Below are 23,201 nucleotides of genomic sequence, written 5' to 3'. Positions count from 1 at the left end.
GGAGCATTGGTAGCTTTTAAGATTTAAGTCTCATAGTTTATTTTTAATCACAAAAGGGACAATGTACATTTTGATGGCGAGATCTGGCAGTTATTTTAACCAAATCATCAAACTTAGCAGCACCACCCACATTGTACCCAGTGTCACCTATGTAGTATTTTTGTCAAATATTTAATCTGAATGTAATTATGAAGGAATAATCAGAACAAGGAATATCCTTAAAGATGGCTAAGACTACTCGAAAAAGTCAAAGTTATAAAAAAAAATAAAAAGAAGGGAAAGACAAAGAGATAATACTAGTAAAGATAATGTGAGAATTTTCATTGGATCCTGGATCAGGGTGGAGAGAGGGAACTAGAAGATATTTTTACTACAGTTGGAGAAATTTAAATATGGTCTACATATAAGATAGTATTATTAAATTAACATTAGTTTTCTTAGATATGATGATGGTATTATGATGGTGTATGAAAGATTGTCCTTCTTGCTGAGGTATTTACTAGGAGTGAAGGGTCATGACCTCTGCAGCTTCCTTTCAAATAGTTCTCCAAAAAATGCATGTTTGTTTTTTTTTTTAAGTGAATGAGAGAAAGTATATGAAACAAAATGTTAATAGTGGGTGAATTTAGCAAAGGGTATGCAGGTATTCACTGATCTATCTTTCAAACTGTCTATAGATTTCAGATATTTAAAAATAAAGATTTGGTGGGGGGGCAGTTAAATCCAGTTTTCTAGCCACTGATAAGAGCTGGAGCATAAGCATTTGCTTCCACTTTTCCCTCCCTACATCAAAGTCAACAAAAATAATCTTAAAAAAAAAGAAAATACTAACATCTCTTTTATGCGTATTTTAAAAATAATCCTAAATAAAACAATAGCAAATTCAGTACAGTACTATATTAAAATAAACTTTATCCCAGGATTGTTAACCTGTCGAATATTATTAAGTCTATTACAATAACTATTGAATATTTTAGTTCCTTCAATCCATAAGTTAAAGGACAAGGAATAGTATAAAATAAGCTTGGTAAAGGGGCGCCTGGGTGGCTCAGATGGTTAAGCGTCTGCCTTTGGCTCAGGTCATGATCCCGGGGTCCTGGGATTGAGCCCCACATCGGGCTCCCTGCTAGGCGGGGAGCCTGCTTCTCCCTCTCCCTCTCCCCCTGCTCATGTTCTCTCTCTCTCTCTCTCTTTGTGTCTCAAATGAATAAATAAAACCTTTAAAAAAAAATAAGCTTGGTATGTGAAATTATTATATGTATGTATGTGTAAAGAACAAGGGGAGGATGAGTGTTAATCTAATATTTGAATTTTTTCTAGACATTCTAAAAATCCTGGCTTTGCCACTTAGTATCTCTGTAACCATGGGCATGCCTCCATTTCATCCACTATAAAATGGTCTAATAATTACCTACTTTCTAGAAATTTTGAGTATTAAATGAGTTAACAAATGTAAAGTACTGAGAATATTGCCTGGCATATACAATTTAGTTATTTTCTAGAAAATGAAAGAGAAATTACCTAAAAATTTTGGAATGACAAAAAACAAATGACCATTATTTATAAATAATAGGCTTGTCCACCTAGAAAATGTTAAGTGAATCAACTGAAAAGTTCTCAGAACCAGTAAACATTTAATGGAGAGAGGGTAACTGTAAGACATTTGCATAGGTCATAAGATTTTCTATCAATAACTAGTTAATATCATCAGGAAAAACTTGGCATTTATAAATAAGTATCCAAAGAATAAAAAAATTTAAAAGAAATATGAGGGACTTATGAAAACTCTGTTATACATAAAAATTATTTCAATATGTGGAGAGAGATAACATGTTTACATGTTTTGTTTCCCTGTTTTTAATGGAAGATTGTAAGAATGCCATTTTCTCAGATTATTATATAATTTGAACTTGATTCCAATTTAAATTTTATTTTCAGCTAGAAGTATTGATGAGCAAGAGATTCCCAGATCATTTACACACAAAGTATAATAAGGGAGTACTTGCTGTGTCCAATGTTAAAATGTTCTATTTCTGTGCTAATTTTAAAAACTTGGTACTGGTGCAGCAAAATACAGACAAACTGGTAACACAAACAAAGATCCAGAAAGCAACCCAAGTGTATTTAAAAAAAATGTGTAATATAATAGAAGTGGCAATTTTTAATCAATAGGTAAAGGTTAAATTATTTGTTAAATGGTTTGGGGGTGGGTAGTGGGTATTTTGGCAGGAAAAGTTAGATTCCTACATTATATCATATACTAAAATGAATTCCAGGGGAAATTGAGAATTTCATTGTTAAAAATGAAACCATATAAATCCTAACAAAATATAAGATAAAAGAAAAAAATTTCTAATCATATACTAAAAGTGGAAACTATAAAGTATAAAATTCAACAGAATTACATAAGAAATAAGAATTTCTGTTAATATTCAATATTTAAATAAAATTAAAAGTAAATAATATTTGTGACATGAGAGACAGTCTTGTAAATCAAAAGGAAGGACTTATGTTATGCAAAACAAAATAAGAAGTAGGAATGGTATTATCCATATTTGGAGGGGAAAGATCTACGAATAGCAACCATACTGGAGGATACACTCAAAAATGTTAACAGTATGATCTATTTAGATCAATACATGATTTTTATCTTCTTTGCTTTTCTGTATTTTGTAAATTTTCAACAAGGAACATATGTTAATTTCATAGAAATAAAACTTTAAATGAATTATATGTGCTGTATTTTGAAAAGTATTTCTTGACATCTAATTTTCTGAATAGAGGAGTGGTAATTAGTTGTTAAGTTTCCGCAAGCCTTGGACCAGTGGAATCCGTTTTCCGGACGGTTAAAACTTGGAGGTAGAGCTTATGGTCACAGAAGATTCAAGAGTTTATTCTCATGTTTTTTTACTTCCTTTTATTGTTCAAAGGAGAATTGTTAATAAATAGTACTTTCTTGGTCTATTTTGTTTTGGTTACAGACTAGAAGCAGCCAAAGATGATTATCGTATTCGCTGTGAAGAGTTAGAAAAGGAAATCTCTGAACTTCGGCAACAGAATGATGAACTAACCACTTTGGCAGATGAAGCTCAGTCTCTAAAAGATGAAATAGATGTTCTTAGGTAAACAATCTTCCCATCTTGTTAGAATCTCAGGCCTGTCATCACCCAGAACAGCTCTACCAATGATGTTAACAAACTCTAGGATCTCTGAACATAGCACGGTGTTTAAGAGGACTTAGACCTTCCGGACTACCTGAGTTCAGATTTCAGTGCTACCATTTATTAAATCTCTGTGTAACCATTTTCTCATCTGTAAAATGGAGATGATGCACATATCTACCTCAGATTTATATGCAGAACTGAGTTTATATTTCTAAACAGTTGGGACAGTATCTGGCAGGTAAGTGCTATATAAATGTTAAATAGAAATTAACCTTCAACCACCGCTTCATACTTGGTATAGTTCTGGAGCTTTTCTTATTACGCCTCCTTTTCTTTAATTTCAAGTCCTCTGGTCACTCAGTCTTCCTCTTCCTCGGATGCTGTCACACCCACGAGGCACCATTTCCTTGCTGGACCGTTTTATCTGCACTTTGTTCTCTCACCAAGTGCCTTCACGCCCTGCCGCCTCGTTTTCTGACCATTCCACTTGTATAGCCTATCCTCTGTTGGATCATTCCAGCCATTTTTACTTTTGCTCCTTGAATACCAGGAAGGAGCAGAGAAAATCACATAGTGATATAGTTTTGTCCTGCTACGAATTCATGATCTTTACTCTTCGTTGGGTTGGTTCTTACCTGTGGTCACTATTCTGCTCATCATAGATAGTTCTGTCTCCCATTCCTCTCATAGCTAGTACATATTTCCATAACTTCTCACCTGGATGCCCACCCCCCACACCTCTCCATGCCTTAGTCTCAGGAGATGGCATTGTCTCCTACTGCATCAAAGAAAGGGGCCATGAACTATGGGACTGTCCATGTCCTATACTTCCTGCAGCTCCTAACTGCCCTGCATTGCCACCTGTCTTTGCATTTTTGCTTTTAGAATGTAGACTTGTTATTCTTACTCATGTCCAGTACTGATTCCTTTTTCAGTGCTCTGAGTCTCAACACTTCTTGCTTACACAAGGACTGTGTTACATCAGTTATCATTTCTCTTCACATTTGGATCTCCCACCTTAGCATATGTTTGTATGTTTAGGTCTCTTTCCTCTTAGAAAAAAAGACTTATTACTCTCTCCTTCCCTCCAGAACAAATTTTAGATTACAACAAGGTGAAATTTACATGGTCTCCTTAACTCCCTAAAATTTGCCACCTCCTGCCCCCACTACTCCTTGAAAATAGCTGTTCCTGTGGTCATTAATAACATTCTAATTGCCAGATCATTTGGACACACACTGCTCAATGTATTTTGCTTTTGAGCTACATGTGACTCTGCTGGTTACCCCTCCCTCCCACACACCACCACCACCACCACCACCACCTGCTTTCCTTAAATTATATAACATTCTTCATTACACATTTTGCTGTAATTTTGGTCATTTTTTAGCCTGAATAAAACATTAATCTGGACTCACCTTTGGTCTTATAATTTCAGAATGTGTTCTTTTCTGGCAGTCGCTCTTGGGTTAGCACTTTTAAAACCGCTTTACAACTCTGGATGTGTTTCTGATTTCTGATTTCCCATCTCATTCTAGACATTCTTCTGATAAAGTGTCTAAACTAGAAGGCCAAGTGGAATCATATAAAAAGAAGCTAGAAGATCTTGGTGATTTGAGGCGTCAGGTTAAACTCTTAGAAGAAAAGAATACTATGTATATGCAGAACACTGTCAGTCTAGAGGAAGAGTTAAGAAAAGCCAATGCAGCTCGAAGTCAACTTGAGACATATAAGAGACAGGTAAAAAGAATAGTAACAAAGTTTCTTGGTGATGTTTTCAAGCAAGTTCTCCATTATAACATTGTGGCTTACCAAAAATCCACTTACTTTGTTTTCACGGTATTGTTTTTTACCTATGAAACTTAGGGTTTTTTATTGTTGTTTTTTTTAACTCAGTTTTTAATTTTAATTCCAGTATAGTTAACATTGAAACTTAATTCTTATCCAGAGGTTATTGACTAGTGTCTGTAGCAGATCCTTCTATTTTTTATTTTTAAGTTATTATGTAATACAAAATACACAGAACTAAAAGAATAATACAAGTATCTATGCTTAAAGAATAAAACAGACTCTTCCCCTCCCCATTATAGTTATCACTGTGCTGTTTTGTGGTTTTCATTACCATGCATCTCTTTATTCATTTGGTGCATATATATTAGTTCATATATATATAATGTATAACATTTTTGACATGTTTCAGAACTATATAAATGATATAGTAAAAGGACTCTTCTGTGATTTACTTTGCTCAGTATATTTGGGAAATTTGTTTATGTTGATAGGTATAGCTTTATTCATTTGTACTGCTATATGGTATCCTATTGAGTCACTATACCACAATTTATCCATTTTCCCATCAAAGGACATACAGGATGTTTTAACCTTTTTTTTTTTTTAATTATAAATGCCACTATGCATATTATTGAACATGTCCTCTTCATGTGTGTGTAAGTTTTTTAGCTATAAGGAATTTCTTCCTTAGGGTGTCTTCATTTAATTAAATATTACTAAATTGTTCTTCAAAGTGATTGTATTACTATAATAGCAGTTTTAGTGAATTCCTGTTGTTCCACATCACCAACACATAGTATTGTCATACTTGAAATTTTGCCAATTGGATGAATATGAAATAGTGTCTTCTCATGATTATACTTTGCATTACCCTAATTACAAATATATTTACTGATTACAGTTCTTTTGTGAATGGCCCATTTTAAATCTTTTATTCATTTTTAAAATTGTATTATTTCTTTTTCTTACTGATTTCTGGAAGTTTTTTATGTTCTTGCTATTAATCTTTTGTCGGTTACACTTGCAGCATTTATTTTCTACCAATCTGTAACCTCTTTACTTTTTTTGAGGTTAATTTTAAGATAACTTTAAATATCTTTTTATGATTTGTGCCTTTTAGGTCTTAGATCATTTCCTACACAAGAGTGTAAGCCAATCTCTATTTTCTTAACAAAGATTTAAAGTTTGTTTTGCACAATTAGGTCTCTTATCCACATGGAATAAGTTTTTGTGTAGGATGCTAGGTTAAGGATCCATTTGATACTTTATTGTCTATGTAGGCAACCATTCAACCTAGTGGCGTTTATTTAATAGTCTCTTCCACAAGGACCTGCAATTTCTGTCTTACCACATACCTAAAGTTTCCATCTTAAATGTAAGTTTGTTTCTTGGCATACTCTTCTGTTTCATTGATTTATTTGTCTACTCTTACACCAGTACCCCACTTATTATTACCTATAGATTTTTAGTCATTTCATATTTGATAACACAGATAACACACACCTTGTTCTTTTTCAAAACTGTCTATTAGACCTTTTCCTTTGCTTTATACCCAAAACCTTTGGGTTTGGAATTACATTGATGCTGTTGATTAATTTGAAGAGAACTGACATCTTTATGACAATGAATGTTCCTGTTGATGAATACATCTTTCCATTTATTTAGGTCTTCAGTGTCTTTCAGTGAAGTTTTATAATTTTCTTCTAAATGTCATGTACATGTTTTGTTATATTTACTCTTAGGTACCTTATTCGGATTTTCGGATTTTGTAACTGCAATTAGCAAAAGAAAGGATACCATTTTCAGTTTATTGCTCATTTAAATGATTGAAATTGATTTTTATGTTCATTTTACAACCATGCCAGATTCTCGTATTATTACTTCTAATAATGTCTGTAGGGTCTCTCATCAGAAGTCATATACAAATCAGTTTTTTTTCTTTCTTTCTACTCCATACCCTTTTTTTCCTTCTTAATCATCATGTTTGACCTGTAATACAACTCTGAATAGAAATAATTATAGTAGGCAACCATTTCTTGTCGATTTTATACAGAATGCTTTAAATGTTTTACCCGTATATTATTAGCACATTTTACTCAGGTTGTCTGTCTTTAGATGCTGAATTTAATCAACTCCTTTTCCTACACCATGGAGAGATTCCTGTACTGCTCCTCCTTTCTATTAATGTGATGAATTATATTAATGGATTGTTGATGCTTAAACCATCCTTGCATTCCTGAGTTAAACCTCATAGAGTCACTGAGAATTTGTTGTTTTCATATTGTTAGATTTGCTTTGTTCATTTTACTTGGAATCTTTTTCCTCTCTGATTCAGTTGAAGTTCTCTATCTCATACTTTCCTGATCTGATTTTGGCATCAAAACTATATACTAGCTTAAAATCAGTTGAAGAAGTTTTAATAGAACAGCTCTGTACACCATGAATGACTGGCAAGTTTTTTTGCTGGATACATTTCTTCCCAACATTTTATTATGATATTTTCAGTACACAATAAAGTTGAAAGAATTAGTGAACTTGAATGTGGACTGAAAATTACCCAAAATAAAAGTACCTCAGAGAAACTATATGTGAAATTTTAAAATATTAAAATGAGATGACTTAATTAGAGTTACAGAAGAGAGAACAGCAAGAATTACAGAAAGACATTATTTGAAGAAAAGAATGACTGAATAGGGGCACCTGGATGACTCAGTAGGTTAGGTGTCTACCTTCAGCTCTGGTCATGACCCCAGGGTCCTGGGATCAAGTCCCACATCTGGCTCCCTGCTCAGCGGGGATCCTGCTTCTCCCTTTGCCTCCTTGTGCTCTCTCTCTGTGTCAAATAAATAAAATCTTAAAAAAAAAAAAAAAAAAAAGAATGCCTGAACAATTTTAGAACTAATGAAGGACATCAGAGATAGTATTAACAATGAATTACAAAAAAAAAAAAAAAAGAATTTCAAAATAAATAAGGAATCTACAACTAGAAATATTGCAGTACAATTCTGTAATACATGAATTCTAGCTATTTTGATCTGTGGCTTACTATACTTTGTTTTTCAATGATAGTATTGTTCTTTCCGCAAGTTCTCTTTGAGTATTCTTTCAAACCTGCCCGATCATCTTCCTTTCATAATTTAGGTTTCTGCCTTTATTTTCTTTATGTATTTCATAATTTAGATTTCTGTCTTTATTTTCTTTATGCATTAAACCTCGCATTTTATAACTGATAATTCCAATCAAATCTTTATAGGTCTTATTCTGTTTTGTTGTTGTTGGTACTGTTAATGTTTTTCTAACTGGTGTTCATAGTAGCTTCTTTATGGCCTTTGCTCTTTGATTTGGCTCATCTTTCTCTTCGGGAATACTTGGGGGTTTGGGTTTATATTGTGTTTTTCCAGACAACATATGTTTTGTTTAGGCCAGATATTTCACAGCACTACCAACCAAGACTAAATTAATTGCTTGAGTTAGGATTTGCTAGATAAGGCATGTGGTAAAAAATGTCAACAAATCTACATATTAGCAAGCCATAGTTAGAATCAAAATTTCAAGTTACACTTCATTAGACCCAGAGTACTCACTGTAAGACAGGCAATCTTCCTTACTGCTTTTTCCAGCTAATGGATTTTTTCCTAACCTACCTGTTTACTGACTCAGCACCTTTTAAAGCCCAAGGTGGTTTAACAACCACATCTTCCTTTAAATTCAAAGCTCTAGGTTCCTGGTATTAACAGTTGGGGGATGCCTCATGGTACCCCATAGCTTCCATACAAACTTCTCACTGCAGTTTTCACCCCTGAGGGTTTCCCTTACTTTCTTGTAAGCTTAGCTGTGCAATTGGACTTTTTCCCCTCGTGTTTCTTTGGCTTTGTGCTGAAAGAGTTTCAGACTCCTTTGTTATCTGTATAACAGGAAATGGAAGCTGTCCTGTAGGTTCTTTTGTAATTTTGTACATTGCTATTCTGGATGATCTGGTTTTAGAACCCATAATGTCTGGGTAGATGTTTGTTACTAGTTCTCTCTGTTGGGGTAGGCTGCTATATCCTACACTTTTTTTTTTTTTTTTTTTTTTTTTAGTATTTTGGGGGGAGGGAGTTTTCATACCTTTGCAGAAGAAAATAGTGAAAATTTTTAATGTTTCAAATTATACAAATTAATGGTACCTTTCTGAATCAGGTAGTAGAACTACAAAATAGATTATCTGAAGAATCGAAGAAAGCAGATAAATTAGATTTTGAATATAAGCGGCTAAAAGAAAAAGTTGACAGTCTTCAAAAAGAAAAGGATGTGAGTATAATAAGGCATTTTGGTTTTGAGCACTGCTAAAATTAAGATAATGATATTTAATTCCTTCTATTTATAGATTTTTTAATTAGAGATCCTGTTTTTTAAATTAGAGAAGATTTACATTTGTGTTTCAGAAATAAATCTAAAATAAAAGATTAAAAGAATAATTTTATTTCCACTAATTTCTTTTGTATATCTTTATCTTTTCTACCACTGTTGCTTCTTATACATTGTTTTGCTCATTACTTTCTATAAATTTGTGTAGCTTTTTTGTTTTCTTTAGAATTAATACAGAGGACACAGTTCTTTTTGTTGTTCAGCATATTTTGAATCTTTTAAAAATGTTTTTACTTTGTAATGGTTTATGAATATTTCAAGTCTTTGCTGTTTGATTCTTTTTATGTCTAATGAAAGGAATGTTATTTGTATAATGTACTTACGTTAAGGACAGAGTAGACACTTACGTTTAACGGTGAATAACATTGCCTTGCACATACTAGATATTGAATATTGTTGAATGGGAAAAAGTTTGTTGTAATATTTTCCTTTTATTATGATCTTTCTGTGGAAGATGAAAAGGTGAAACATGCCCATTTTCACTGCTGTTCATCATTCTCTTAGTAAGGCGAAGACCACCAATGAATAAATTCATAAAACTTGAAGCTAACTTTTCTTCTTTTTAATGTCCCTCCAGAGGTTAAGAACAGAAAGGGATTCTCTGAAGGAAACCATTGAAGAGCTTCGTTGTGTACAGGCTCAAGAAGGACAGCTCACAACTCAAGGTAAAAACATTTCAGTAACCAAGATTATTTATTTCTTATGATAACAGTAGGAATTTTAGCTTCAGGGGTACCTGGGTAGCTCAGTCAGTTGAGTGGCCAACTCTTGATTTTGGCTCAGGTCATGATCTCAGGGTCCTGGGATCAAGCCCCATGTTGGGCTCCATGCTCAGCAGGGAGTCTGCTTGAGGATTCTCTCTCTGCCCCTCCCCCCCCCACTTGCACACTCTCTCTCTCTAAAATAAATACATACTTTTTTTTTTTAATTTTAGATTCATTTTAAAGTGCTTGCAACAATGGATGAAAATGAAAAATTAGTTAACAGGCTGTGGAGTTGATATAAATTCTAAACTGTTAGCCAGATTTTATGGTAAACAGGCTATAGTAATGAGACCAGATTTACTTGCCTATTATTTTAATTTAAATATTTGAATTTTATCAGGTCAAAAGCATAAACATTTGTTAAATCATTTGTGTTAATAATAAACCTGGAAAGTTTTATTCTGGAAAGTTTCTTATGACCTCTTTAAAAGTCAAACTTTCTAAGTCAGTGATTTTTTTTTTTTTTTTCCACCTGAGATATGGGGTGGATATCAATCCATTACAGGACTTCTGTCCAAAGTAGAACTCTGCTATTCTCATAGGAAAGGAGCAGCACTTAGCTCAGGGTTAGTCCCTACCACTTTTGTCATCATGCTGGCAGATTTGGAGCCCAAACAGTGACTTGTACAGCTTCACAGTTGTTTGCTCCCCTCCAGTAACAAGCCCTTGGCTTTTCAGTTACCCAAAACTGGAATTCTTCCTTTCCTCTGACTATACCCTCCTTTTTCTCTTCATTCCTTCTACAGATTACATTGTACCTTTAATCCCCTCTCTGTTGTTTCTCTTGGTAAGCTGGACAGCTCTCTTCTGGCCTCGTTTTCTAGCTTACACAGCCTGTCTAGCAGCCATTTTAACTATGTTTTCATCACCACCATCTTTCCTTATGCTGAAAGCTTGTCAAACCCTAATTCAGATAGCCTAAAGTTTTTTTCTCTATTCCAAATTAACCAGGACCAGCTAAAGACAATTATTTTCTCTTTTTTCTTTTTATTATTAAGGTATAATTGACATATAACATTATGTTAGTTTCAGGTGTACAACCTAATGATTTGATATTTGTATATATTGTGAAATGATCACACTAAGTCTAATTAACATCCATCAACATACACAGTTACAAAATTTGTTTCTCTTGTGATGAGAACTTTTAAGGTCTACTCTCAGCAACTTTCAGATATGCAGTACAGTACTATTAACTATAGTCACCATGCTGTACATTATAGCCTTGTGACTTATTTATATTGTATCTGGAAGTTTATATCTTTTGAACCCCTTCACCTATTTTGCCAACCCTCCACATCCCACCTCCGGCAACCACCAACCAGTCAGTTCTCTGTCTATGAGCTTGGTTTTTTGGTGGTGTTTTTTGTTTTGTTTTCTTTAGATTCCACTTAGAATTGAGATCGCACAGTATTTGTCTTTCTATATCTGAGTTATTTCACTTAGCATAATGCTCTCTCAAGGTTCATAATATCACAAATGGCAAGATTTCATTCTTTTTATGACTGAATAATATTTATATATACACACCCCCCCACACACAATTTGTTTATCCATTTATCAATTGATGGAAATGTAGGTTGTTTCCATCTCTTAACTGTTGTAAATAGTGAGGGGCACAGATACCTCCTCAAGTTAGTATTTTCATTTCCTATGGATAAATTCCCAGAAGAGGAATTGCTGGATCATATGGTATTTCTATTTTTAATTCTTTAAGGATCCTACATACTGTTTTCCCACAGTAGCTACACCAAATTACATTCTCTCCAACAGTGCACAAGGGTTCCCTTTTCTCCACATCCTCACAACTTGTTATCTCTTGTCCTTTGGATAATAGCTGTTCTAACAGGTGTGAGGTGACCTCTTATTGTGGTTTTGATATGCATCTTCCTGATAGTGACCTTGAGCATCTTTTCATGTGTCTGTTGGCCATCTGTTTGTCTTCTTTGTAAAAAATGCCTATTGAGGTCCTCTGCCCATTTCTTAATTGTTGTTTTTGCAGTTGAGTTGTATGAGTTGTTTTTGATATTAACCCCTTATTAGACACATGGTTTGCAAATATTTTCTTCCATTTAGTACATTGCCTTTTCATCTTGTTCATAGTTTTCTTTGCTGTGCAGAGGCTCTTTAGTTTATAGTAGTCAGTAATAGATTTTTGCTTTTGAGAAAATTATGTATGTTTTCACACACACATACGCACACACAGCTATTTCTGAATGTAATTAGACCCTTATTGCTGCTTGGTAATCCTTTCATGTATCTCTAATCAACTGTATCAGTTTTCCCAAAATTTAGGAATCAGCCTAAGCCTTAATTCTTTAACTCTGAGCTCCTATATCCTCAAGAGAGACCATCCTATGTAAACTTACACATTTGTTTCTTTGCTACCTATAAACCCATATGTTTTAACCTTATTTACATATATGTTGTTGACCTAGCCATTTTGCTCTAAAAATTTATCCTAATGAATTAAACATCATTTATAATAGTGAAATTTAGAAACAGTCTAGAAGTTAGCAGTCTCATTCAACTGTATCCTATAGAGCCATTAAAAAGAATGAAGTATATTTTGTATGCCTGACATGGAGTGTTGTGTATATCATTATGTTTAAAAAGTTGGTGACATTGTGATAAACACTGTTAGCAAGCTAAGAATAGAAGGAAACTTCCGCAAGCTAATAAAGGACAGCTATGAAAAACCTATAGCTAACCTTGTACTTAATGATGAATATTAAATGCTTTTCCCCTAAGATCAGAAACAAGGCAAGGATGATCATTTTTTTTTTTCTATTTTGTTATTATTTACTAAACTCCAGTATAGTTAACATACAGTGTTATATTAGTTTCAAGTGTACAATATAGTGATTCAGTAATTCTATACATCACTTAGTGCTCATCAAGATAAGTGTACTTCTTAATCCCCATCACCTATTTCATCCATCCCCCCCACCCACCTTCCCTCTGATAATTGTCTGTTCTCTATAGTTAAGTGAGAGTCTGTTTTTAGGTTTGTCTCTTCCTTTTATTTTTTTTCTTAGAGTGGGAGCAGGGAGGGACCAAGGGAGAGGGAGAGAGAGAATCTTAGCATTATACTCTGTAGCTGCATCCGTGTTGTTGCAAATGGCAAGATCTTGTTCTTTTTTATGGCCAAATACTATTCCATATATACCACCTCTTCTTTATCCATTTACCTATCATTGGACACTTGGGTTGCTTCCATAATTTGACTATTGTAAATAATGCTGCCATAAACATAGGGGTGCCTATAAGGGTGTTCACTCTTGACACTTCTATTCGTCATAGTATCAGAGGTTCTAGGCAGTGCAGTCAGGCAAGAAAAAGAAATAAAAGGCATTCAGATTGGAAAGGAGGATGTAAAAAAATCATAGAACTAGTAAGTAAGTTCAGCAAAGTCTCAAGATACAAGATCAGTATATAAATACCAACTATATTTCTGTGAATACTAGTAAATAATCTGAAAATGAAATTACAATAGTATCATACAGAATAAAATGCTCAGGAGTACGTTTAACAATGAAGTGTAAGCTTGAACACTAAAAACTATAAATCACTGCCAAGATAAAGATCTAGATATATGGGGACTCATGGGTGGCTCAGTCGGTTAAGTGCCTACCTTTGGCTCAGGTCATGATCCCCAAGGTCCCAGGATCGAGTCCCACATCAGGCTCCCTGCTCAGCTGGGAGCCTGCTTCTCCCTCTGCGTGCCGCTCCCTCTGCTTGTGCTCTCTCTCCCTCTCTCTGACAAATAAAATTAAAAAAAAAAAAAATCTAGATATATGGAGAGACGGTCCATGTTCAGGTATCAGAAAATTCACTCTAGTTAAGATTGCAGTTCTCTTTATTGATTTAAAGATTTGATGCAATTCCAATCACATTCTAAGCAGACTTCTTTGGTAGAAATTGACACGCTGATCCAACAATTTATATGAAAATACAGAGGAGCTAGTATAACAACAACAAAAAATCGTGGAATGGGGCGCCTGGGTGGCTCAGTTGGTTAAGCGACTGCCTTCGGCTCAGGTCATGATCCTGGAGTCCCGGGATCGAGTCCCGCATCGGGCTCCCTGCTCGGCAGGGAGTCTGCTTCTCCCTCTGACCCTCCTCCCTCTCATGCTCTCTGTCTCTCATTCTCTCTGTCTCAAATAAATAAATAAAATCTTTAAAAAAAAAAAATCGTGGAACGGACTACATTCTGATTTCAAAACTTACTATAAAGCTACTATAATTAAAAAGCATGAAATTGACATAAAGATAGACATGGAGATCAATAGAATGTACCACATTAATAGAATGAAGGAAAAAAAACCATCTGATCATTTCAATTGATGCAGAAAAGGCATTTGATAAAATCTAACACCCTTTCATCATAAAACACACATACAAAACACCTCAATAAGTTAGGAAGAGAACTAGAAAAGATATTTCCATAACATGATAAAGGCCATATATGACAAACCCACAGTGCACATCATACTCAGTGATGAAAGATTGAAAGCTTTTCCTCTAAGATCAGAAGCAAGACAATACCAACTGCCACCACTTCTATACTTCTATTCAACATAGCATAGATGTTCTAGCCAGAGCAATTAGACCAAAATTTTTTAAAAATCTAAATTGGAAAAGAAGAACTAAAACTATCGCTGCAGATTACATCACCAAAATCAAAAAAACACCTCTTAGAACTAATAAAATGAATTCAGCAAAGTTGCAAGATGCAATTCAGTTATATTAGCTGCAAAAATAAATTATATATGTGTATGCTAATGAACAGTACAAAAAGGAAATTAAGAAAATTTTATTTACAATAGGATCAAAAAGAATAAAATATTTAGGAATAAATTTAACCAAGGAGGCAAAGACTTGCACCTTAAAAACTACCAAAGTATTGAGATAACAATACTATCAAAAGCAATATACAGATTCAGTACAACCCTTACTAAAATATTATTGGCATTTTTTGCAGAAACAGAAAAACCCATCCTAAAATTCATAGGGAATGTCAATGAACGCTGAATAGCCAGAACAGTCTTGAAAAAGAAAAAAGTTGGAGAACTCACCCTAATGATTTCAAAACTTAATAAAAAGGTAGTAATCAAAGCAGTGGGTATAGGCATAAGGACAGACATACAGACTAATGAAATAGAATAAAGAGCCCCGAAATAAACCCTCCTATATATATGGTCAGTTGATTTTCAACAATGGTGTCAAGACCATTCAGTGGGGGAACTGAAAGTCTTTTCAACATACTCCGTGGGAAAAACTGGATATCCACATCCAAAAGCATGAAGTTGTACCCCTATACCATATTAAAAAAATGAAATCAAAATGGATAAAAGACCTAAATATAAGAGTTAAACCTATAAAACTTTTAGGTGAAAATGGGGAAATTATCATACTTTGGATCTGATTTCTTGGAATTGATACCAAAAGCACGGGCAATAAATGAAAAAATTGTACTTCATCACCTTTTGTGCATCAAAGAACAGTATTGATAGTGAAAAGGCAACCCATAAAATGGGGAGAAAATATTTGTAAATCATATATTTGGTAAGTGATAGATATCCAGAATACATAAAGAACTTATACAACTCAACAACAGCAAAAAACAACTAAGCTCACAAGTGGGTAAAGGACTTGAATAGATATTTCTCCGAAGAAGATACACAAATGACAAAAAAGCACATGAAAAGATGTTCAGTATCAAAGTCATTAGAGAAATGCAGCTCAAAACCACAATGAGATGGTTCACATCCATTTGGAATGGATTATTACCAGAAAAAGAGAAAGGAAAGTAATTCTTGGGAGGCATGTGGAGAAATTGGAACCCTCATGCATTGCTGGTAGGAATGTAAAATGGAGAGCCACTGGTGGAAGAGTTCGGGGGTTCTTCAAAAAGTTAAAATCACCACATGATCCAGCAATTGAATTCCAAAGTAAATAGGCAAAAGCATTCAAAGCAAGGACTCAAGGAGAAACTGGTTTACCAACGTTCGTAGCAGCATTATTCACAGTAGCCAAAAGATGGAAACAGCCTAAATGTTCCTTAGCAGATGAATGGGTCAAGAAAATGTACATGTAAGGGGCGGAGCAAGATGGCGGAGGAGTAGGAGACCTGGATTTCGTCTTCTCTCAGGAATTCAGCTGGATAGGGATCAAACCATTCTGAACACCTACAAACTCAACAGGAGATCGAAGAAAAGAAGAGCAACAACTCTCTCATCAGAAAAGCGACCACTTTCTGGAAGGTAGGATGTGCGGAGAAGTGAATCCGAGGCGATATTCGGGAGGATAGACGGCGGGGGAGGGGCCTCCGCCGGCCGCTTCTGGCAAGTGATAGAGCCGCGGAGCACAAAATCGGAACTTTTAAAAGTCTGCTCCACCAAGGGACGTCACTCTGGTGGCTAAGCGGGGGGTGGAACCCTCTGGGACAGTGTGGTCTCAAGACCCTCGGGGTCACAGAAAGACTGGGGGTGCCTGAGTGTGGCAGAGCTCCCAGGTTTCGGAGCAGGGAAGCCAGCTGCAGAGACGGAGCCGAGGTGCGGGCTCTCAGGTCAGGCTTGCCATAAACCGGGATCCGCAGCACAGTCGGGCCACTGCTCCTCCAGCAGGGACCCAACAAGCGGCAGATCCTGGGAGACTCACCTTCCTCCCCCGGGAGGAGCCGCGCAGGAGTGCACTGCAGGGATCTGCTGAGTTTGGAGACTCCACCCGGGGTCGGGTGCCAGAGAGAGAAACATGCGGTCACAGGCCGGGTGAGCACGGAATGCGGCCGGAGACCGGGGAGATGGGAGTGATTGACGGCTTTTCTCTGGGGGCTCACTGAGGAGTGGGGCACCGAGTTCTAGGCTCCTCCGGGGTGGAGATTGGGAGGCCGCCATTTTCACTCTCCGCCTCCAAAGCTGTACGGAAAGCTCGCAGGGAACAAAAGCTCCAGAAAGCAAACCCGAGCAGATTACTTAGCCGGGAGGGGGCAAGGGCGGGGCAATTCCGCCTCCGGCAAAGACATTTCGAAACCAAGGCAACAGGCCCCTCCCCAGAAGATCAGCGAGAACAGCCAGCCAAGACCAAGTTTATCGATCAATGAGAATGGCAGAACTCCAGCGCTAGGGGAATAATGCACATAGAATTCATGACTTTTCCCCATGATTCTTTAGTCTTTCAAAGTTAATTTTTTTTTAACTGTCTTTTTTTTTTGAAATTTTCTTCTTCCCTTTTTCAACCAACATCTTATCCATCCCTTTTTTAAAAAAACATTTTTATTTTTCATTTTTAGAGTCATATTCTATCCCTTCATAGTAGTTACCCATACTTTTGGCATATATATATAAGTTCTCTCTTTAAAATTTTGAGATAGTTTCTTCTAACATTAAAATATACTCTAAATCTCTAGTATATGGTGTTTTCTATTCTCCTGCCTGATCACATTCTCTCCCTTTTTTTTTCTTTTTTCTTTTTTTAATCCTCTTCTTTCTTTTTTCAAAAAACTTCTTATCAGTTCCTTTTATAAAATTTTTTATAATTTCCATCTTTACTCATATTCCATCCCTTCATCATATCAACCCTTATTTTTGTACATATATAAGTTTTTCTTTCTTTAAAATTTTGGGAGGCACTTTCTTCTAAAAGACCTAAATACACCCCAAATCTAGTGTGTGGCACTGATCTATATACCAGCCTGATCATATTTGATCACATTCTGGTTTTTTTGTTGTTGTTGTTTTGTTTTGTTTGTTTTTGTTTGTTTTTATCTTTTTCTTTTTCTTTTTTTTCTTTTTCTTTTTTCTCTCTTTCCGTTTCTTCTTCCACTGCTTCAGGTCTTTTCTGATTTGTTTAGAGTATATTTTCTGGGGACATTGTTACTCTGCTAGCATTTTGTTCTCTCATTAGTCTATTCTCCTCTGCACAAAATGACAAGACGGAAAAAATCACCTCAACAAAAAGAACAAGAGGTAGTACCGACTGCTAGGGACCTACTCAATACGGACATTAGTACGATGTCAGATCTAGAGTTCAGAATCATCACTTTAAAGATACTAGCTGGGCTTGAAAAAAATGTGGAAGTTATTAGAGAAACCCTTTCTGGAGAAGTAAAAGAACTAAAATCTAACCAAGTAGAAATCAAAAAGGCTATTAATGAGGTGCAATCAAAAATGTGGGCACTAACTAGGATAAATGAGGCAGAAGAGAGAATCAGTAATATAGAAGACCAAATGATGGAAAATAAAGAAGCTGAGAAAAAGAGAGATAAACAACTACTGGATCACGAGGGCAGAATTCGAGAGATAAGGGATACCATAAGATGAAACAACATTAGAATAATTGGGATCCCAGAAGAAGAAGAAAGAGAGAGAGGGGCAGAAGATATAATGGAGCAAATTATAGCAGAGAACTTCCCTAATTTGGGGAAGGAAACAGGCATCAAAATCCAGGAAGCACAGAGAACCCCTCTCAAAATCAATAAAAATAGGTCAACACCCCGACATCTAATAGTAGAACTTACAAGTCTCATAGACAAAGAGAAAATCCTGAAAGCAGCTCGGGAGAAGAGATATGTAACCTACAATGGTAGAAACATTAGATTGGCAACAGACCTATCCACAGAGACCTGGCAGGCCAGAAAGGACTGGCAGGATATATTCAGGGCACTAAATGAGAAAAATATGCAGCCAAGAATACTCTATCCAGCTAGGCTGTCATTGAAAATTGAAGGAGAGATAAAAAGCTTCCAGGACAAACAAAAACTAAAGGAATTTGCAAACACAAAACCAGCCCTACAGGAAATCTTGAAAGGGGTCCTCTAAGCAAAGAGAGACCCTAAAAGCAAGATAGACCAGAAAGGAACACAGACAATATACGGTAACAGTCCCCTTACAGGCAATACAATGGCACTAAATTCCTATCTTTCAATAGTTACCCTGAATGTAAATGGGCTCAATGCCCCAATCAAAAGACACAGGCTATCAGACTGGATTAAAATACAAGACCCATCGATATGCTGTCTGCAAGAGACTCATTTTAGAACCAAAGACACCCCCAGATTGAAAGTGAGGGGGTGGAAAACCATTTACCATGCTAAAGGACACCAAAAGAAAGCTGGTGTGGCAATCCTTATATCAGACAAATTAGATTTTAAACCAAAGACTGTAATAAGAGATGAGGAAGGACATTATATCCTACTTAAAGGGTCTATCCAACAAGAAGATCTAACAATTGTAAATATCTATGCCCCTAACATGGGAGCAGCCAATTATATAAGGTAATTAATAACAAAAGCAAAGAAACACATAGACAACAATACAGTGATAGTGGGGGACTTTAACACCCCCCTCACCGAAATGGACAGATCGTCTAAGCAAAAGATGAACAAGGAAATAAAGACTTTAAATGACACACTGGACCAAATGGACTTCACAGACATATTCAGAACATTCCATCCCAAAGCAACGGAACACACATTCTTCTCTAGTGTCCATGGAACATTCTCCAGAATAGATCACATCCTAGGTCACAAATCAGGTCTCAACTGGTACCAAAAGATTGGGATCATTCCCTGCATATTTTCAGACCACAGTGCTTTGGAACTAGAATTCAATCACAAGAGGAAAGTCGGAAAGAACTCAAATACATGGAGGCTAAAGAGCATCCTGCTGAAGAATGAATGGGTCAACCAGGAAATTAAAGAAGAATTAAAAAAATACATGGAAACCAATGAAAATGAAAACACAACTATTCAAAATCTTTGGGATGCAGCAAAGGCAGTCCTAAGAGGAAAGTATATAGCAATACAAGCCTTTCTCAAGAAACAAGAAAGGTCTCAAGTACACAACCTAACCCTACACCTAAAGGAGCTGGAGAAAGAACAGCAAATAAAGCCTAAACCCAGCAGGAGAAGAGAAATTATAAAGATCAGAGCAGAAATCAATGAAATAGAAACTAAAGAACAGTAGACTAGGTCAACGAAACTAGAAACTGGTTCTTTGAAAGAATTAACAAGATTGATAAACCCCTGGCCAGACTTATCAAAAAAGAGAAATGACCCAAAGCCACAAAATCATGAATGAAAGAGATCACAACCAACACCAAAGAAATACAAACAATTATAAGAACATATTATGAGCAACTCTATGCCAGCAAATTAGATAACCTGGAAGAAATGGATGCATTCCTAGAGATGTATCAACTACCTAAACTGAACCAGGAAGAAATAGAAAACCTGAACAGACCTATAACCACTAAGGAAATTGAAGCGGTCATCAAAAATCTCCCAACAAACAAGAGCCCAGGGCCAGATGCCTTCCCAGGGGAATTCTACCAAACATTTCAAGAAGAATTAATACCTATTCTTCTGAAACTGTTCCAAAAAATAGAAATGGAAGGAAAACTTCCAAACTCATTTTATGAGGCCAGTATTACCTTGATCACAAAACCAGACAAAGACCCCATCAAAAAGGAGAATTACAGACCAATATCCCTGATGAACATGGATGCAAATATTCTCACCAAAATACTAGCCAATAGGATCCAACAGTACATTAAAAGGATTATTCACCACGACCAAGTGGGATTTATCCCTGGGATGCAAGGTTGGTTCAACATCCGCAAATCAATCAACGTGATACAATACATTAACAAAAGAAAGAACAAGAATCATATGATCCTCTCAATAGATGCAGAAAAAGCTTTTGACAAAGTACAGCATCCTTTCTTGATCAAAACTCTTCAGAGTATAGGCATAGAGGGTACATACCTCAATATCATAAAAGCCATCTATGAAAAACCTACAGCGAATATCATTCTCAATGGGGAAAAACTGAGAGCTTTCCCCCTAAGGTCAGGAATGCAGCAGGGATGTCCACTATCACCACTGCTATTCAACATAGTATTGGAAGTCCTAGCCACAGCAATCAGACAACAAAAAGAAATCAAAGGCATCCAAATTGGCAAAGAAGAAGTCAAACTCTGTTTGCAGATGATATGATACTTTATGTGGAAAACCCAAAAGACTCCACCCCAAAACTGCTTGAACTCATACAGGAATTCAGTAAAGTGGCAGGATATAAAATCAATGCACAGAAGTCAGTGGCATTCCTATACACCAACAACAAGACAGAAGAAAGAGAAATTAAGGAGTCGATCCCATTTACAATTGCACCCAAAACCATAAGATACCTAGGAATAAATCTAACCAAAGAGGCAAAGGATCTGTACTCAGAAAATTATAAAATACTCATGAAAGAAATTGAGGAAGACACAAAGAAATGGAAAAACGTTCCATGCTCATGGATGGGAAGAACAAATACTGTGAAGATGTCAATGCTACCTAGAGCAATCTACACATTCAATGCAATCCCCATCAAAATACCATCCACTTTTTTCAAAGAAATGGAACAAATAATCCTAAAATTTGTATGGAACCAGAAAAGACCCGCATAGCCAGAGGAATGTTGAAAAAGAAAAGCAAAGCTGGCGGCATCACAATTCTGGACTTCCAGCTCTATTACAAAGCTGTCATCATCAAGACAGCATGGTACTGGCACCAAAACAGACACATAGATCAATGGAACAGAATAGAGAGTCCAGAAATGGACCCTCAACTCTATGGTCAACTCATCTTTGACAAAGCAGGAAAGAATGTCCAATGGAAAAAAGACAGTCTTTTCAACAAATGGTGTTGGGTAAATTGGATAGCCACATGCAGAAGAATGAAACTGGACCATTTCCTTACACCACACACAAAAATAGACTCCAAATGTTTGAAAGACCTCAATGTGAGACAGGAGTCCATAAAATCCTAAAGGAGAACACAGGCAGCAACCTCTTTGACTTCAGCCGAAGCAACTTCTTCCTAGAAACATCACCAAAGGCAAGGGAAGCAAGGGCAAAAATGAACTATTGGGACTTCATCAACATAAAAAGCTTTTGCACAGCAAAGGAGACAGTCAACAAAACCAAAAGACAACCGACAGAATGGGAGAAGATATTTGCAAATGACATATCAGATAAAGGGCTAGTATCCAAAATCTATAAAGAACTCATAAAACTCAACACCCAAAGAACAAAGAATCCAATCAAGAAATGGGCAGAAGACATGAACAGACATTTTTCCAAAGAAGACATCCAAATGGCCAACAGACACACGAAAAAATGCTCAATATCAAAAAAAAAAAAAAACTCAATATCGCTTGGCATCAGGGAAATCCGAATCAAAACCTCAATGCGATACCACCTCACACCAGTCAGAATGGCTAAAATTAACAAGTCAGGAAACGACATGTTGGCGGGGATGTGGAGAAAGGGGAACCCTCCTACACTGTTGGTGGGAATGCAAGCTGGTGCAGCCACTCTGGAAAACAGTATGGAGATTCCTCAAAAAGTTGAAAATAGAGCTACCCTATGATCCAGCAATTGCACTACTGGGTATTTACCCCAAAGATACAAAAGTAGGGATCCGAAGGGGTACGTGCACCCCGATGTTTATAGCAGCAATGTCCACAATAGCCAAACTGTGGAAAGAGCCAAGATGTCCATCGACAGATGAATGGATAAAGAAGAGGTGGTATATATATACAATGGAATATTATGCAGCCATCAAAAGGAATGAGATCTTGCCATTTGCAACGACGTGGATGGAACTGGAGGGTATTATGTTGAGCAAAATAAGTCAAACAGAAAGACATGTATCATATGATCTCACTGATATGAGGAATTCTTAATTGCAGGAAACAAACAGGGTTGCTGGAGTGGGGGGTGGGGTGGGAGGGATGGGGTGACTGGGTGATAGACACTGGGGAGGGTATGTGCTCTGGTAAGCGCTGTGAATTGTGCAAGACTGTTGAATCTCAGATCTGTAACTCTGAGACAAATAATGCAATATATGTTAAGATAAAAGAAGAAATAGGTAGCGGGAGGGGAAGAATGAAGCGGGGAAAATCGGAGGGGTAGACGAATCATGAGAGACGATGGACTCTGAAAAACAAACTGAGGGTTCTAGAGGGGAGGGGGGTGGGAGGATGGGTTAGCCTGGTGGTGGGTATTGAGGAGGGCACATTCTGCA

The 23,201-nt window shown here is 36.2% G+C and overlaps 1 protein-coding gene across 7 annotated transcripts in view; it reads left to right on the top strand.

The window, feature by feature from the left end:
• HOOK3 (hook microtubule tethering protein 3) overlaps positions 1-23,201 on the top strand; it is a 111,994-nt gene that overhangs the window by 51,081 nt on the left and 37,712 nt on the right. For all 7 annotated transcript variants that reach the window (XM_035003919.1, XM_035003924.1, XM_035003917.1 and 4 more), the window contains exons 10-13: positions 2,982-3,122; positions 4,703-4,904; positions 9,135-9,245; positions 9,940-10,027. In XM_035003919.1, coding sequence (XP_034859810.1) covers positions 2,982-3,122; positions 4,703-4,904; positions 9,135-9,245; positions 9,940-10,027 — 542 coding nt within the window. The remainder of the gene's footprint in view (positions 1-2,981; positions 3,123-4,702; positions 4,905-9,134; positions 9,246-9,939; positions 10,028-23,201) is intronic.

The sequence above is a fragment of the Mirounga leonina genome, unplaced genomic scaffold (assembly GCF_011800145.1).
Source record: "Mirounga leonina isolate KUSES-001 unplaced genomic scaffold, KU_Mleo_1.0 Mir_128, whole genome shotgun sequence".
Taxonomy (NCBI): Eukaryota; Metazoa; Chordata; class Mammalia; order Carnivora; family Phocidae; genus Mirounga; species Mirounga leonina.
Note: the sequence above shows the minus strand (reverse complement) of the source record. Positions and strands in the feature narration are given on the sequence as shown.